Source organism: Pongo abelii, chromosome 6, assembly GCF_028885655.2.
Source record: "Pongo abelii isolate AG06213 chromosome 6, NHGRI_mPonAbe1-v2.0_pri, whole genome shotgun sequence".
Classification (NCBI taxonomy): Eukaryota; Metazoa; Chordata; class Mammalia; order Primates; family Hominidae; genus Pongo; species Pongo abelii.
The window spans coordinates 4,219,364-4,235,949 of NC_071991.2; the positions used below are offsets into that span (position 1 = coordinate 4,219,364).

At 53.8% G+C, this 16,586-nt stretch overlaps 1 protein-coding gene across 4 annotated transcripts in view; it reads left to right on the forward strand.

The window, feature by feature from the left end:
• The window catches only part of SDK1 (sidekick cell adhesion molecule 1), a 974,158-nt gene that overhangs the window by 861,283 nt on the left and 96,289 nt on the right, over positions 1 to 16,586 (forward strand). For all 4 annotated transcript variants that reach the window (XM_024241289.3, XM_054545732.2, XM_054545733.2 and 1 more), the window contains exons 32-34: positions 2,395 to 2,465; positions 14,755 to 14,890; positions 16,320 to 16,379. In XM_024241289.3, the coding sequence (XP_024097057.2) occupies positions 2,395 to 2,465; positions 14,755 to 14,890; positions 16,320 to 16,379 (267 nt within the window). The remainder of the gene's footprint in view (positions 1 to 2,394; positions 2,466 to 14,754; positions 14,891 to 16,319; positions 16,380 to 16,586) is intronic.

A 16,586-nucleotide genomic window follows, 5' to 3' on the forward strand; every position in this document is an offset into this window, starting at 1 on the left:
CTTCTCAGCAACTCGCAGAGGCTGTTTTGCTGCAAACCCTGCACTCCCAGCAGAGCAGAACCTGCAAGAGCCTCCGACAGGCCCCAGCTGTGCTCCCAGGAAAAGTGCACCTGCCCCTGGAAAAGCACTGGCTGGCTTCTGTGGCTCCTGCCTCTCACCCAACTCTTTTCTGAGCACGAATCCTGGGAGTTTATTGGAGCTTTGGGGAAAGCCAGTGAGGAAGAGAGGAGCTGTCCTGGGTGTATGGGGTGGTCCAGGGCCTTAGTGAGCCCTGCTGGGCCCTGAGGATCCGGGCTCAGTCCCGGGAGCTCACTGTCCAAGGGTCCCACATCCTTAGATTCAACCAACTGTGGATTGAAGTGTTCAGAAAAAAAGTTAAAAATACAAATTAAAGATATACAGTGTAACAACTATGTATTTGGAGAATATTATGACATTGTACAATTTCTAGATTACTCATGAGAGCTCCTACAATTATAACATTGTAACATTGTTATATAACAGTGTTACAAATTATAACATTGTAGGAGGACTGATAAGTAACCTAGAAATGATTTAAAGTATTCAGGAGAATGTGTGCAGGTTACACCTAAAAATGATTTAAAGTATTCAGAAGGATGTGTGCAGGTTACATGCAAATACTGCACCACTTTATTGTAGCAAACCTGGAGGCGAAGGCTACTTGTAACTGGAAAAGCCTTTCTGGTTAATCTACTTAAAGTGGGGACCAATTTCACACTAAACCACAAGGGAAAGGCTTTGCGGGAACTAAATTACAAAACAAAAACTATATAAATGCATTCGTTTTAACCTTACCTTTAACACAGCTGAGGTAATGTTTGCAACTCAGCATTAAATCTTAGAATAAAGAACAAAAACCCACACAAGCTGATGTCATTGTCGTAATCTCTCTGGCAGATTGTGTGAGAGCAAAGTGCAACAGCCTCCTTTGACCTCCAGGGCGGCATCCAAAAGTACCATTTTTGAAAAAAATATTCAAGGGCCTCTTCAGACTCCAGAGGCCTTTCTTATCCTTTGATACTCAAATCGGGCTTTGATGCGCCTATCTTGTCATCACCTTTCCTGGAATGTGCAGTTTCTCTTTGCAATGGATTTGCATTGTATTTGTGTTGTATTGTCTTACACTATCTAGAGATTGACAGGCACAGACTCTCTCCAGGGGTTGGGGAACCTTGGCAAGATAAGGAGAGTCCTCTGAGTATGTGGACAGTTTACTGATGAACAGTTCTTTTTATAGTGATTTCTATTTCCTTGCACAACCTCACAACTCGAGGACATTGAGAACTCCCTGTAATGGCACTGCTGTATCACCAAGGCTATCAGGAAGCTGGCTAGAGGGCCCACCATTAAGCCGGAACCACAGGAGGTTAAGGGGGTTGGAGGGAGACCCATCCCTAAAGCAGAACGGGGAAGGTGGAAGTGTGACTGATGCAGGCACTGCCAGGGCTGAGGAGGGGGTGCCTGGCACCCAGAGGAAAATCACAGAGCAGGTGACCCCGGGACTAAATCTTGGGTTTTGAGTGGAGAGGCATCTGCTAGATGCACAAGTGGGCCTGTGGGAAGAACATCCTCATTCTGTTCAGTGAATATGGACTGGACACAGAATGCGTGTTGCACTTCTGCTGGGTACCTGGGACCTTACAGCTGGGAGGCATAAGAGGTCAGTTCAGTATGCCAAGACAGTACCACAGAGATTTGGAGGGAGCAGAGGAGGCAGGGAAGAGGGGCACAGAAGGCCTCATGGATGTGGCAGATGACAAGAAGTTTAGTTTGGCCAGAGTGCAGGGCATGGCCATGGGCAGAGGTCAAACCAACCTTATCCTTCCAGAGAGCAGAGCAGAACCATGACAGACCCCCCTTCACTTCACCCTGCTGTCCCAGCCAGCTGCAACCTCACTAGAAATCGACCTCCTTTCCTGACAGCCCTTTAGCATTTCAAATCAAGTGACCTGGTGTGATCATGTGTCCTATTCAGGAAAAGTAGCTCTCACCTAGGTATCTTAAAAAAAAAAAAGAAAAAGATATGTTCCCCCTCTCTCCCAGAAGACCTGAGCCTTGCAGGGAGGGTGTCGAGCCAGAGAGCTCCAGGACAGCCTCACTGGAGGGGCAGCTCTCAGAATGGCCACCACAGGGAGAGCCCAGTCTGGGTCTGTTTCTCGGGGCCATTGTTAAGGTTGGGTCCCTCCTATCCCGGGGACAGGCTTTGAAGGAGAAGCTCTGGGAAACCCTGAGGAATGGCAGGAGAAGGGGACCCCTGGAGAAGGAAGGAGGCAGGGCTCATCAGCCTCCCACACTCACTGAGGGTGGCCCTGGGAAGGGCGGCGGAACATAACAACCACCCTGACCCCCGCTTTCCTCTTCTGTGTGTTTCAGTTCCAGGAGAGCCACCAGGATCTGTCTCAGCGACACCACACACCACGTCCTCTGTCCTGATACAGTGGCAGGTAACAGCGCGGGGAATCACGTACATTTTGTCAAATGTATTCTCATTTCCCTGCGCATTCAGCCACGATGGCTGGGCATGGACTGCAGGCTGAGCCCTGAGCTAAGCGTTTGAGAGTAGAACCAAGGAGACATCCCCTCAGACTCAAAAACGCGAGGGGGAAATGGTGTCGATTATCATCTTGGTGTAATTTCCAAAACATTAGAAGCAGTACTGCGATGCACGTAGAGAATGAACTTGACTCCCCTTATTCAGGAGGGACCGGCAGGATGGGGAGGCCAGTCTGAGAGCATTGGAGGAACTAGGTATGTCTCGGCATTTCACCGAGGATGTTGGAGCAAGGCCTCTGTGTATACACAAATTGGTTATCGCCCTACAAGGAAGTAAAACTGTAACCGTTGGAGTTAGCTTTTCTAGAGAAGTCATCTGCAACCAGACAAAATATCTACCAGATTGTACATATTTTCCTAAAGTCTGGGTCTTTATTATTATTATTATTATTATTATTTTGGGACAGAGTGTCACTCTGTCACCAGGCTGGAGTGCAGTGGCACAATCTAGGCTCGCTGCAACCTCTGCCTCCTGTGTTCAAGCAATTCTCCTGCCTCAGCCTCCCAAGTAGCTGGGATTACAGGCGCATGCCCCTACACCCAACTAACTTTTGTATTTTTAGTAGAGACGGGGTTTCACCATGTTGACCAGGCTGGTCTTGAACTCCTGACCTCAGGTGATCCACCCGCCTCGGCCTCCCAAAGTGCTGGGATTACAGACGTGAGCCACTGTGCCCAGCTAAATCTAGGTCTTTAATCTCCAGTGTGCAGTGAGTTAAACAAAGGCATATTCTTCCAGATAATCACAGACTCCTTGTTGGGCCTGCTCAGCAATGCTCCAGTAAGGCATTGAAGGACATGCTGCCATCTCTTTCCCTTAGTTTCAATTTTGGGCAATGCTTACTAACAAGTACATTGATGACAAATATAACAGGGACAAAACTGCCCAAGGAAGGGCTGCAGGCCCCAAGGAGATCCCAGCTGAAGAGTGGGGCGGGGAGCTGCGTGGAGGACTCAGCCCAGGGCCTGTGTAGCCCGGATGTGGGACAGGCAGATGTTGAGTTTCCCCAGGGCTGGAGCTTGGCCTGGCGGCAGACACAACAGACGGACAGGCAGGGGGCCAAGCACGAGGGCAGAGTCAAAGTTTCTGGCCCACAGGGAAGTTCCTGAGGCCAGAATGGGGGCTGCTGTGCAGGGGAGCTGGGAACACAGTGGGATGGGGCCAGCATGGGGTGGGTGCGGCACGAGGCCAGGTCAGCCTAGGAGTGGCTGCTGGGAGCTGGGTTCGGGAGGGCGGTCTGGTGGGCACGAGATTCTTCCTCGGAGCTGATGCTGTCTTCAAGGACAATGGCAGGGTGCCCGAGGCAGCAGGTGGGAATGATGGTTTGGGAAGTCAGGAGAAAATCAAGAGGGGAACAGTGGTCTGGACATGGCCTTGGAGAGCGAGGGGATGTCCCGGCCACATGCCCTCCACTGGTATGGGGGAGGCAGGAAGGGGTCCTGTGGAAAGGAGGGGCTACAGGAAACGGAAGGGATGCTGGGAAACACAGCTGAGACCACCAGCAGGTGTCCCAGACAGAGCGTCTCCCAGGGCCCTGCAGAAGGGCCACTCCAAGGGACAGTGGCTTCACTCTGCAGCATGGAGGATGAGGCCCAGGGCCAGGCTAGGACAGGAGGTGCCAGAGATGCCTGCTGGGCCAGGAGAGAGATGTGCTGAGTGAGCAGCGCCAGCCGCAGCCTTCCTGGGCGTGGGCTTCAGGTGCGTAGTGCTAGAGATGCCAGAGAGGAACCCGGTGAGCAGAGCCAGGCTGGGCTGTGGGTGGGGCCAGCTGGGGGGAGCTTGGGAGGGGCTCCGCTTTCCCCGTCTTGCTGTATGATCCTATGAAATATGACCATGTTTGAGGTATGAAAGTGGCAATTCATGTGATTCAGCCTCAAATCACTTGCTACTGCCACTTATCTGAGGGATGGAGAGTAGGCGTTTAACAAGCTGGGTTCTGTGAAGAGCGTGTCATCTCCTTCAAGTGTCCGTGGAGGTGTGCGGGGCTGCGTCTTGGCTGCCTTTCTCTTGCTAAGGGATCCAGCTTCTCTGGGTAGGATAGGAACCTTTCCAGGCAATGAAAGAATGTCCCAGTGTCTCCTGGTGGAACTGGAAGAGCACTTCTGTGGCACTCAGCCCTGCTGAGCTTACCAGAGCATAGGGGATCCAGAGTGGGAACCACGAAAACAGCCTGGGCCCCACCCCTGCCCCTGGGAAGCCACAGCCCCTGATCTGTCTGGAAGCCACTGGCAAAGTGACGAAGGACCCACCTGCAACTTGCCATCAGGCGACTGTGGCCCTGAGAGGCTCCTCTGGCTCCAGGTTCCTCCTTTGTAAGCACAGAAGGTCACAAAGGTGAGCTCAGGTCTCATGCAACATCTCCAGTCTTTGGGGGCTGCTAGACCCCCAGACCTGAGCTTCAGCCCTGACTCCCGTGAGGGTCTCCGGTAGGAGGTCAGAGACATTCAAAATGGAAATGCAAAGTCCCAAGTGCTCGTTTCTCAGCCTGCACCAACACGGTCAACCACAAGAACATTGGCACTTTGTACCATGCTGAATCCTACCAGAAAATTCACATTTTCTTTGTAGACATGGCGGCAGCCTGCCAATACTTTACCTAGGTAAGCTCCTTTCCTATAAAGGCAGTGAGCATCAGGGCTGGGATGCGTCACCTCCTCCAAACAATGGTTGTGAAGGCATCACTTGCTGTCAGCCCCAGCGGACGGTGCAGGGCTCGAGCTCCCCTTGGTGCTGCTGGACAGCTCAGGGACGTGCCTAGTGCCGCTTGGAGGAGCTGGGCTGGTGTGTGCGTCAGCCGTCCCCCTCCAGAGCCCAACAGAACAAACAAATTGCAAGAAGACCAGAGCAGGAGGTGGTCAATACAACGTCCTGTAGAAATAAATGCTTGTCAACTGCCAGGCAATTGAAGTATAATTAAAATTATGAGTAATTTACTGCATTAGAACAAACAGAACAAAGAAAAAGAAACTAGGTTTAAATATAGATTTGCATTCCAAATGAAATGTTTCACCTGTAAACCTTTTGTGTTTTTTTTTGTTTTGTTTTGTTTTGTTGTTTTAGTAATTTCTTTTAAAATGCAAACACAGGCCCAGCACTTTGGGAGGCTGATGCGGGTGGATCACCTGAGATCAGGAGTTCAAGACCAGCCTGGCCAACATGGCGAAATTCTGTCTCTACTAAAAATACAAAAATTAGCCGGGCGTGGTGGTGGGCGCCTGTAATCCCAGCTACTCGGGAGGCTTAGGCAAGAGAACTGCTTAAACCCGGGATGTGGAGGTTGCAGTGAGCCGAGATGGCACCATTGCACTCCAGCCTGGGCAACAACAGCAAAACCTTGTCTCAAAACAAACAAACAAACACAGGCTGTAATTTCAAGGCTTATAGACCCATTTAAATGCCTCCTGTAGTAGACTGTCAGGCTTGATTATTCTTAGTAGGACAGTCAATCCTTGCCTTTCATGGGGTCCAGTTCTGTTTGAAAGCTAAGGATTAGAACTCCCTCTGTCTTCCAGGGTGGAGTGCAGTGGTGCGATCTCGGCTCACTGTAACCTCTGCCTCCCGAGTTCAAGTGATTCTCTTGCCTCAGCCTTCCAAGTAGCTGGGATTACAGGCCTGCACCACCACGCCTGGCTAATTTTTGTATTTTCAGTAGAGACAGGATTTCACCATGTTGGCCAGGCTGGTCTCAAACCCCTGACCTCAGGTGATCCACCCGCCTTGGTCTCCCAAAGTGCTGGGATTATAGGCATGAGCCACCACGCCCAGCCTTGTGTTTTCTTTTAAAGACAGGGTCTTTCCCTGTCACCCAGGTTGGAGTGCAGTGGCGCAATCATAGCTCACTGTAGCCTCCAACTCCTGGGCTCAAGCGATCCTCCCACCTCAGCCTCCCCAGTGTCTAGGACTACAGGTGTGCATCACCATGCTTGGCTACTTCTTCAAAAAATTTCATAGAGATGGAGTCTCACTGTATTTCCCAGGCTGGTCTTAAACTCCTGGACTCAAGAGATCCTCCTTCCTTGGCCTCCGAAAGTGCTGGGATTACAGGTGTGAGCCACTGTGCCCAGCCTGTAATGGGTTTTGAGGCTGTTTTCTAGCAAAGAAAAAAATTCCAAGGAATTGATCACACTATGCGGGAGGATCTCAGCGTAACAGGCACCTTCCCAGAGGAGGGTTACATCTGCCTGGGCAAAGGCGGGGAGGCATCCCGTCGCTTCAGAACACATCTTGGGGTTGTTTCTTTTTCTTTTCACTTGTGCCATCACCCACAGAGGACCAACGCCTGCATGGGATGCTGAGTTCCAGAGGGGACCGCGGCAGGCTGCAGAATGTGAAGAGGTTTCATTAAGCCCAGTGGGCTCTTTAAGGCGTTGCTGGGAAGACAGCGGAAGGAACGAAACTAACTCCGGCCGGAGGGGCACCTGAATGCACTTGACGGGACGGCTGGGTCTCTGCAGTGAAAGGCTGGAGAAGCGCGTGGCCCCCGGCACAGCCTGAGGAAAGGCTCACGGGTGACGTCACTGGTATTTGATGTTGTGTCTCACGGGGATTGCATGTTGCGCCTCCTGTGCTCTCGGAACCATCAGGACCGAACTCCGGAGAGAATCCCTGTTCTACTCTCCACGAAGCAGAAGGCACAGAATGGAAAGTGAAAGCTCAGACGGTTTCACTGAGCTTCCGGCCCAGGGGACCACGGTGGCCAGATCAGATTTGGATTTGGGCACCTGCTCTGCCTGAACTCGCAGGAGCCAGTGGCACGTGGTTGAGCCTCCCTCAGCCCAGCTCCCTGTCTCTAGAACTGGGAGAGTTAGGCCCTGCCCCGCTGCTCCCATACCTCAGCAGAGAGAGCTGGGTGGGAGGTTCCACAGAGGCCAGCAACGGCAGGGGGCCCGGGGTCACCGTTCAGGCAGCTGGAAGGAGGGAGGCTTTCCCTGCAGGTCCTGCTTCCCCCCACCCTCAGGCCTTCCCTCCACTCAACCCTGCGGCCTCCAAGATGCCCACCCTCCCGGGTCTTCCCCAGAACATAGACTTCTTCCTGCCTCCCCTACCTGGTGATAAAACCCAGGCACACTCCTACCAGGTCATTTGCATTTAAACAGGCGCTTTTGCTCTGGCACGCCTGTAATCCCAGCACTTTGGTAGGCTGAGGCGGGCAGATCACAAGGTCAAGAGATTGAGACCATCCTGGCCAACATGGTGAAACCCCATCTCTACTAAAAATACAAAAATTAGCCGGGCGTGGTGGTGCACGCCTGTAGTCCCAGCTACTCAGGCTGAGGCAGGAGAATCGCTTCAACCCGGGAGGCTGCAGTGAGCAGCCCAGGAGGTTGCAGTGAGCCAAGATCACACCACTGCACTCCAGTCTGGCGACAGAGCAAGACTCTGTCTTGAAAAAAACAAAAACAAACAACAACAGCAACAACAACCAAAAAAACGGGCTTTTGAAAAAAAAAATGAAGAATCTCCAGGAGGCTGCTGGCGAATTTCTGAGGCATGGCTGGCAGATGCAAGGTGTTTTGAGGCGTGGCAGGCAGAGGGAAGGTGTTTTGAGGCAGGGCTCCCAGTTCCCTTCAAGCTTCTCTCCACACAGATGGCCAAGCCAGGGTGCAGTGACACACAGATGAGGTCATCTTGAACTCCGGCAACTCCCACTCCACCCCAGGGCTCTGACTGAGCATCCACCATGGCTGAGGCCTGGCCCAGGTGCTGTGGGCATTTAAACATGAACAAGACCCAAACATGGCCTGCCCCTGGGCATATGCAGAGTCAGAGACATGCGAAGGGCTGGGGACACAGGTCTGTTGTGCAAAGCGAACCTTTTGTTTAAAGTCATATAATATTCTGGAGACCATCTGGCCAGACTTCTGCCTGTCATGGGCATGGGGTTGAGCCTGGGAGTTTGAGCAGCCAGCCCAAGCTTATACTGCAAAGTGGCTGCAAGGCCAGGACCCGAATCTAGAGCCTGACCTTGACCTCGTGGGTTCCATGGAGCTGCCCTACTGATGCCTCCAAGCACCTCCGGAGTTGGAGAGCCTCTTTCACGAATTACAGACGGGTTAATCCCAAAGTCCAGGAATGGAAAATGTGGTTGAACCCAGTTCAGAACCCCATGCAGGCAGGCCTGGGCATCTCCATGAAGCCACCGGACCCTTTATAAGTGAGGCTCCCACTGGGAAGATGGCACCTGCTAACAGAGTGGCGTCCGCCAGCTGCTGCCTTCAAGAAAGCCACCCTCTGGGGGTACGGCCGCCTGTACCCCCTCCCCAGGCCTGGAAGACTCCTGCCGGGAGGGGATGCATTTTGACTCTTCAGGGATTTCTGGTGCAAACAGCATCAGTTAGCCTGTTGGCCAAATGTGGCCCCAGCCCAGTGGCTGATGGACACTGTGTCTGTTGGGCGAGGGGGATTGGCCACTTCTTATACCTCTAAATTGTCTCATTTGCCTTGGCTAGAAATATCTGTGAGTCCAAGATCAGTAACCTTCGGCCCCTTCCCCTCCATCTTCCAGCCCCAGAGGCTGGGAAACCACACTTGGGCCCAGGGAGAACATTTTATTTTCCCAACCTCCTAACTTCCTGCTTAGTTGATAGTTTTGGTGAATTGAATCCAGCCCTCCCCATCCCACCCAAGCTTCCCTCCTCCCCCAAAAGTAAATTGCGCTCTCTGTAATCCTGTCTCATCTGTGCATCTGCAGAGCTGGCTGGAGGCCTCTACAGTCTTGCTTCTGAGGTCCCAGTGCCTGGAGCTGCTGCGGGTCTAATCTGGGGCGAGAGGGAGGCTTTGAAGGTGACCTCAGGGCGAGGTTACTTGGCTGGTACTTACAGAACCCCGGCTGTAAGCTTTTGATCTCTCTGCTCGCCTCTTCGTCCTGCTGATAGTCAGTCCAGAGCCCAGAAATGGAAGCTGAGGTCTCTCATCTTCACTGCCCAGACTCCAGTGACTCCCACCCCACCATCAGTGTGAACAGCAAGGACAGGACTCCCAGCAGGACCGCCTGGGACCATCTGGGCAGACCAGGAGCCTTGGGCAAAAAAGCAGGCTCTCTGGGTGCACAGGCGTGTGCTGGGTGAAAGCCGTTAGCGGGGACGTGTTGCTATGTTGTTGTCAGGGGCCCAGGAGAGGAAAGTCAGAAGCCCCCAGGGTCTTGGAAGTTACTGCCATTTCTCATTCAGCAAAGGACTCCTGTGTGTGCATTTTTGCAAGACTGGTTGTTACCGGGAGTAGCAGTAACCCAGGAACCCACCAAGCTCATCCATGGCTCCAGTGGATTGGAGGAAGCTCTGTTCTGGCCAGTCTCCTTCTGGGGAGCCCACCCAAGTGGGGAATGACCCGGCGCCTGGGCTAGTCCTGGCTCAGGCGCTGGGAACTGTACCTGTAGCCTGGCTGCTGCTCCTAGACCCACCCAGACCTGCTCCTGCCCTTCATGCCCCTCGCTGCCGTCTAGTGGGGCTACACCAGGCACTGTGCCTGCCTCGCAGAGGACCAGCCCTTCTCCCCTCATCAAAAGCCGCCTCCTCCTCCAAGGGCAGCTCAAACGCCATTCCCTGTAGTTATCCTCCAGTTCTTCCCGGCAGTGAGCTCACCGTCTCTGAGGCTTCAGAGCCGCCTTCCTCACTCACTCCCTGGCACCCGGTGCATGATAGCTCAGGAGATCTCCTAGATGCAATGAGATGGCAAGGCTGGAATACATTCCCCGAGGGGTGGAGCTCAGTGTTTGCATGCATTCCTCCAGTAAGATGCCCTGAGCTCTTGGTGAGTCAGTGTGAGGAGACAGGTGCAGCTTTTCAAGGAGCCAGAGCACCAGGCCTTCCTGGTGGACAGGACAGATGCACTGTACTCTTTAGGGTGGGCGTAGTCAGCAGAATGACCATGGAGAGCATATGGCCATGGAGAACACTTCCTTGGGGCTCAGTGCAGAAACTACTCTGTCTCCTCTCTCTGAAATCCAGATGGCCTGCGGAGAATCGCCTCTCTTCAGTTTCACATACCGACTTTTCCAACTTTTCCATCTATTGTATTTCTTCTAAGAAGGAGGTTAAGTAAACCTTCTATTTCAGTGTGGCTAACAGTTGTGTTTGAAGAAGGATGCCTTACAGAATAAGGGTTTTAATTTCAGTCTCAGCTGTGACCCATGAGATAACCAGGGCTAGAGTTTGAAAGAGCAAACTGCAGGATCGCTTAAGCCCAGGAGTTTAAGACCAGCCTGGGCAATATGGTGAGACCTCATCTCTACAGAAAATTTAAAAATTAGCTGGGTGTGGTGATGCAGGCCTGTAGTCCCAGCTACTCGGGAGGCTGAGGCAGGAGGATCGCTTGAGCCCAGGAGGTCGAGGCTGCAGTGAGCTCTGATCGCACCCCTGCACTACAGCCTGGGTGACAGGGTGAGATCCTGTCTCAAAAAGAGAGAAAGAACAGACTACCCAGAACCCCCTTGTGTGGTGATGTGAGTGGATGTGCAAGTGTGTGTGTGCTATGCACACACAGGATTTCCACCGCGCCCCCACATCTCTGGTGGTGCTTTCATCACGACTCTGTCTGGAGCCAGTTTACAGTTGCATGTGATACTGACTGGTGCCCACTCCTAGCACAAGGGACTAATTTTTAAAGAGTGGCAGTAAAACAACTGAAAACCTAAAAGCTGCTCTGAACGTGATTCTCTAGACTCCACAGGGAGGAAACCGAACACGAACCCCGTCAGCACCCCCAGTTTTTAGGAGACTGTCTGACATGCCCAGCCCTAAGGGACGGGGTGCAGAGCAGGACTGGGGGCCCGGGATGGGTGAGCTGGAGAAGGAGCAAGTGAGCAGCCCAGTACACCTGTGAGTGACTGTTGCCGGCATCCCAAACACTGCTTTGTTGTCAAAAATCATAGAAAAGGAAAAGAGCATTTAGTAAAATCAGCAGACACTGTAGCCTCCCCCACCTGTTCCCCTATCCAGCCTCTGGGCTGTGCCTCCAATTCTCACTCCTTCCTTTTCTGCCAGCTCTCAGCTTCCCAAACTCATAGCTCCCTGGTCAGGTTTGGATTTTATTGTTTTCCTGGCAAGTTGAGCAGTGAAGTTGAGCCCTTCACCCCTTGAGCCGGTGAAGGGCTCCCTACTGGAGAAAGGGGTCAGTGGCCACAGGGTGTGGACAGATGGGTTGGCCACATGCCCCAGGGACCCTGCCGTGCCTTGGTGATCGTCTGCTGCCACCTCGGGTACACCGCACCCTGGAGAGACCCTCATCTGTGCTGGCTCACTTTCTGCTTTGTTTCTCTAGCTCTATTACTGGAGGCGCTTTGAAAAGCATTTCCATCTGTAGGTTGTCCCGATGGAAGGCAAGCAGCGCCGGGGAGGGAGCGGGTATCCAGAGAAAACCTGGGATGCCCAGTTACATCTGAATTCCAGAACAATCATTTTCAAATTCTGATTTAGCTGGGTGTCTTGTTTTTTTATAGCTTAAAAAAAAGCAAAAAAAACAAGAGAGCCTCATTTGACATTGAAGTCCCGGGCTCTGGTTCGGCGGTTCTGGCCTGGTGTCTGAGCACACCCCAGCCCTGTGAAGGCGGCCAGCCGGCGCCAGAGCAGAGAGGCTGGAACAGAGCCAGCACCAAGGTCCCCTCAGCCGCTGGTGGTGGCCAATGAAGGGTAAAGAGAGAAAAGGAAAAGCCAGCAGAAAAAAAGTCCCTCCCAGATAATAGCCCAACTCCACCGTCCATTTGAGAATTTGGAGCCAAATGCCGGGCAGTGCCATTTCCCCATCTCTGGTCTGTGGTAGGCAGCGGGAGTCCTCGGACCTGGGGCTGCAGCCCGCAGGATGGATACGTGACCCTTGTAACTTTCTGCAAAATTGAAGAGGGCTGTGGGGCATTGACAAGCACACTGTGGGGGGAACACAGGGGACTCAGATGCGCCCCCACCCCCAGACGACAGCTCTCTCAGCCCCTGGGTTTGTTCACTGGGGTCCGACACCCCTGTGCCAGGAGCGGAGCTGTGTCCAGGCTGGAGTAGTGTCTAAGGGTGTGGGTTTGCAGGGCCTCACAGACACAGATCGCAAAGACCCAGCAAGTCCGCTCAGTTGTTCCCGTTATGCTTTTCTGCGTCTGAGGGAGGATTATATCCCGTCGTGCTGTTCCTGAATTGGGAGCATCACAGGGGGTCAGAAAGTCCGCAGAGAGGGACAGCTGCCGGCAGCCCTGCATGGCAGTGGCCTGGGGACTGCTTGAGCTAACGTGGTAGCAGGCCTCATTTTGCAAAACCTCCTGAGTCTGCCGGGCACACACAGTGCCCCTCTGGCGTGTGCGTGTCGCATGCTGCATGCGTGAGTGTTGCGCGTGTGAGTGTTGTTCCTCGTTGCTACCACAGTGCAAGCCCCCCTCACTATCCGAGCCATTCTGTTGGAGAGCCTAGGGAACAAAGAATACCACTTCCTCCACGTTTGGGTTTTGCCTCGTGAGTAGCAAGAGTCCAAAGAGAAAGCGATTTCTCTAAACATCCAACCCCTTTTGGTGCCTGGGTTCAGATAGTGAGGACCAGAGAGAGTTTGGATTGCAAGGATGTGTTATTTACTGGGGGCTGCAAAACAAGTTACTACGCATTAGGTGGTTGGAAAGGACAGAGCCTTATTCTCTCACAGCTCTGGGGGCCAAAAGTCCAAACTCAAGGTGTCAGCAGGGTCCTGCTCCCTCTGAAGTCTCCAGGGAGGATCCTTCCTGCCTCTTCCAGCTTCCAGTGGCCGATGACAACTCTTGGCGTTTTTTGCTCACAGACGCATTACTCCAGTCTCTGTCCCCGTCTTCATCGGTGTTCCTCCTGTGTGTCCTGTGTCCAGACTTCCCTCTTCTCATAATTTCCCTCCACTCATCAAATTAGGACCCTCCCCTAATCCAGTAGGACCTTGTCATAACCAATTTTGCACGTGCAAAGACCCTATTTCCAAATAAGGTCAGGTTCACAGGCGACAGGGCTTAGACTTGAGCGTGTCTTTTAGGGGGACACAGTTCAACCCACAGCAAAGGGGCTCTCGTGTGGCAAAGCTGTGGCTCTGCCCGAGGAGCAGGATGGTGCCGCAGTGCAGGTGCCTCACAGTGAGTGTGACACCATAAGTTCCATGCACATCCGTCCTCAGACGAGGCTTCATGGCCTCGTCTTCAGCCATCTTCTGGTCACAGCTTAGAAGGTTCCTGTTCCTTATCCCTCATCTGAGTATCCCAAGAAGAGAGACCGGATGCTCGGAGGCTCAGCATCCAGATGAGTGCAAAAGTCACTGAGGCTTTCCAGGGCATCCGCCTGGAGTGGGAGGACCCTTCTCAGTCTCAGATTTGTCTCCTACATGGAAACATTCTCCCCAAATTTACTTATAAACAGAAACCGACTGAAGAAAGAGGCAAGCCTTGCGCTGGGTCTCAAGTGGCGAACAGCCACATCCTAAAGTGGACAGCAGATCTTGGGGTCTCATAATCCTGTGTTTAGATTCCAGCAAGACCTGAACCTCCACTTCCTTACCTGCCTATGCTCCGTATTCCATGGGAGTCTAATGTGTGTCTAGTGAGCGCCTGGCCATGGCTTGGTAAGAACTGCAGGGTGAGAACTGGATGGCAAGGGTGTATTGGTTGCCTGGGGCAGCTGAAACAGATCACCGGACTGCAAGATGATAGGCCAGGCCAGCCATCATGCGAGGGGCCATGGGGATTCCAGTCTGAGGACTGAGTCAGGCACGGTGGGGTGGCCTGGCATGGGGAGGCGTCAGTGAGGGGTACAGTATGGCAGCCACGGCTTGGGTGGCCAGGGGAGTGAGGGAGAGTGGGGTCAGCTGGTGGGTGCTTCAGAGCAGGCCGCCTCTTGAGATTCCACCTTCCTCTGGGCTCACCACACAGCCCGCAGCCTCCTCGCCGTCTGTGTCTGTCCCCAGACTCCTGCCCTGGCCTGGGGGCTCATTTGAGGATTTGAGCTGGACAGGGGACAAAATGCTCATGTCCCCACACGCATGCACATGAAAACCGGAATTCTGAGAGTATCTCTACAGCTTGGTGCTGTGCCCTGGGAGCTGCCTGGGTTCATCCTGACGAATCTGACACCTGTCGCTGGAACCCGCGACTTCCTTTTAGGCAGCTGGCTGGTTAAACGGGTGGAGGTGAGCCCTGCGCAGGCCAGCTGGGTTGACTCCCGTGGTGTGTCTGAGTCGGTGTGATGTCTCTGCAGCCTCCGAGGGACGAAAGCCTGAACGGCCTTCTTCAGGGATACAGGATCTACTACAGGGAGCTGGAGTATGAAGCCGGGTCAGGCACCGAGGCCAAGACGCTCAAAAGCCCTATAGCTTTACGTGCTGAGCTCACAGGTGAGACTGTCCCCTCTGTCCTGGTGCAGGGAGGGAGGTTCCCAGGGGACCCTCGGCATCTGCTCAGTGCACATCATAGTGGGAAACACCGCGGAGGAGGCTTGGAGAAGAGGCAGCCCTGCCCTCAGGAACAGGGAGCAGGCGGGTTTACCCGCCAGCGGCACGCAGAGTGCAGGTGTGCAGCAGGTGGGTGCAGCTGCGGAGGCAGAGGGGCCTTGTCTGCCACAGACTGTGTTAAGGGGAGAGCAGTTGCCAGGCCTCCAGTGACTGCACGCTCGTGGCGTCAGTGGGGAAGGGCTTTGGGGCCTGAGATGGATGCAGGGGGCCAGTGGGAACCTGCTGCAAAACCCAAGTCCAGGGACAGGCCCCGCCTGTCTGTACCAGACACAGCCTTAGCATGGAGCCCATGGTGCTCACCCCCGGGCTGATCTTGGCTCTGCCTGCACTGCGCCATGATCATTGCTCTGACGAGGGCCCAGCTGCCTTCAAGACAGCTTCTAGAACCCTGGGGAGGGACGGCTGCCCTGCCCGCTCCCACCCCTCCTCTGTTGGATGGAGGTTAGAGGGGGTTCATTTCCTGGCACCCACCAAACAGTGTCACAAAAATACTCTTTGCCCCTTGACATCCTCGTGCCGGGGACAGAGTGAAGAAGCAACTCCAGAACACACCGTGTGGACGGTGCCCTCCCGCTTTCTGCCATCCCTGTGGCACCAGGGCTGCCTACCTCACACACCAACGCCAGCCGCGGGGCCTTCCACGCACCCAGTTCCCTCCATAAGGCCATGCGCACAGACGGCGGCAGTTCCTATGCTCACACAGCTTGACCCCAATACGGTGCCAGGCGTGATGTTGATGAATGTTGAAGATGGGAAATTGCAGCACTGGTGTCTGCACTGTTGGCACACTCCGAAGGTGGCCCTTGCTGACCACCAGACAGTTGGCATCTCCCTGGGCTTTGCCGCAAAATCAAAACAGCACAGTAGAAGGACCCCGGGATGCAGCTGAGCTTATGCACCTGGTCGTGCAGCTCTCCCTGAGGTGGTTTGCTCGGCTCCTCCAGCTGGGGCTCCCTGCGTGAGCATGAGTCAGCTGCACCTGCTCCGGGGTGACCGGGAGAAAAGGTGTCCTGCCACTCAGTGCTAAGTTGTGCCAAAAACTAACATGTTTCACTGAATCAGAGTGGTGAGCACACCCCACCTGTCTGGGACTCGGGTGCCTTGTTGTTTACGAGGAGGTGCGGCAGCCCCTCCACCGGTAGCTGGTGGAAAGCTTGGGTGGCAGCGGGGTCTTTATTGCCCTGGGAGGTACAGCATGGGAAGCGGCTGGCATCCCAGTAAGGCGCCTGTCTCCCTTGTTCCTGCCGCACATCACCTGCGATGGCTGTGTCCCTGCGTGCTAACCACCTTTCTGCTTTGCTTACCCCAATAGCCCAAAGCAGCTTCAAGACGGTGAACAGCAGCTCCACATCGACAATGTGTGAACTAACACGTAAGTGCGCTCTCAGCGGGAGGCCCATGCCGTGAGGCGCACACACTGTGCCCAGAGCCAGCTGGCCTCTCAGTGCAAGGGAAAACCAGCCTGGATTAATGGCTCCAGTTTCTGGAATCGCTTCTCAAATGCTGCGTCTCCACATACCAAACCACCAGGGGGATAGGAGAGGAAGCTTCTAGAAACAGAGGCTGGGGAAATTTACTA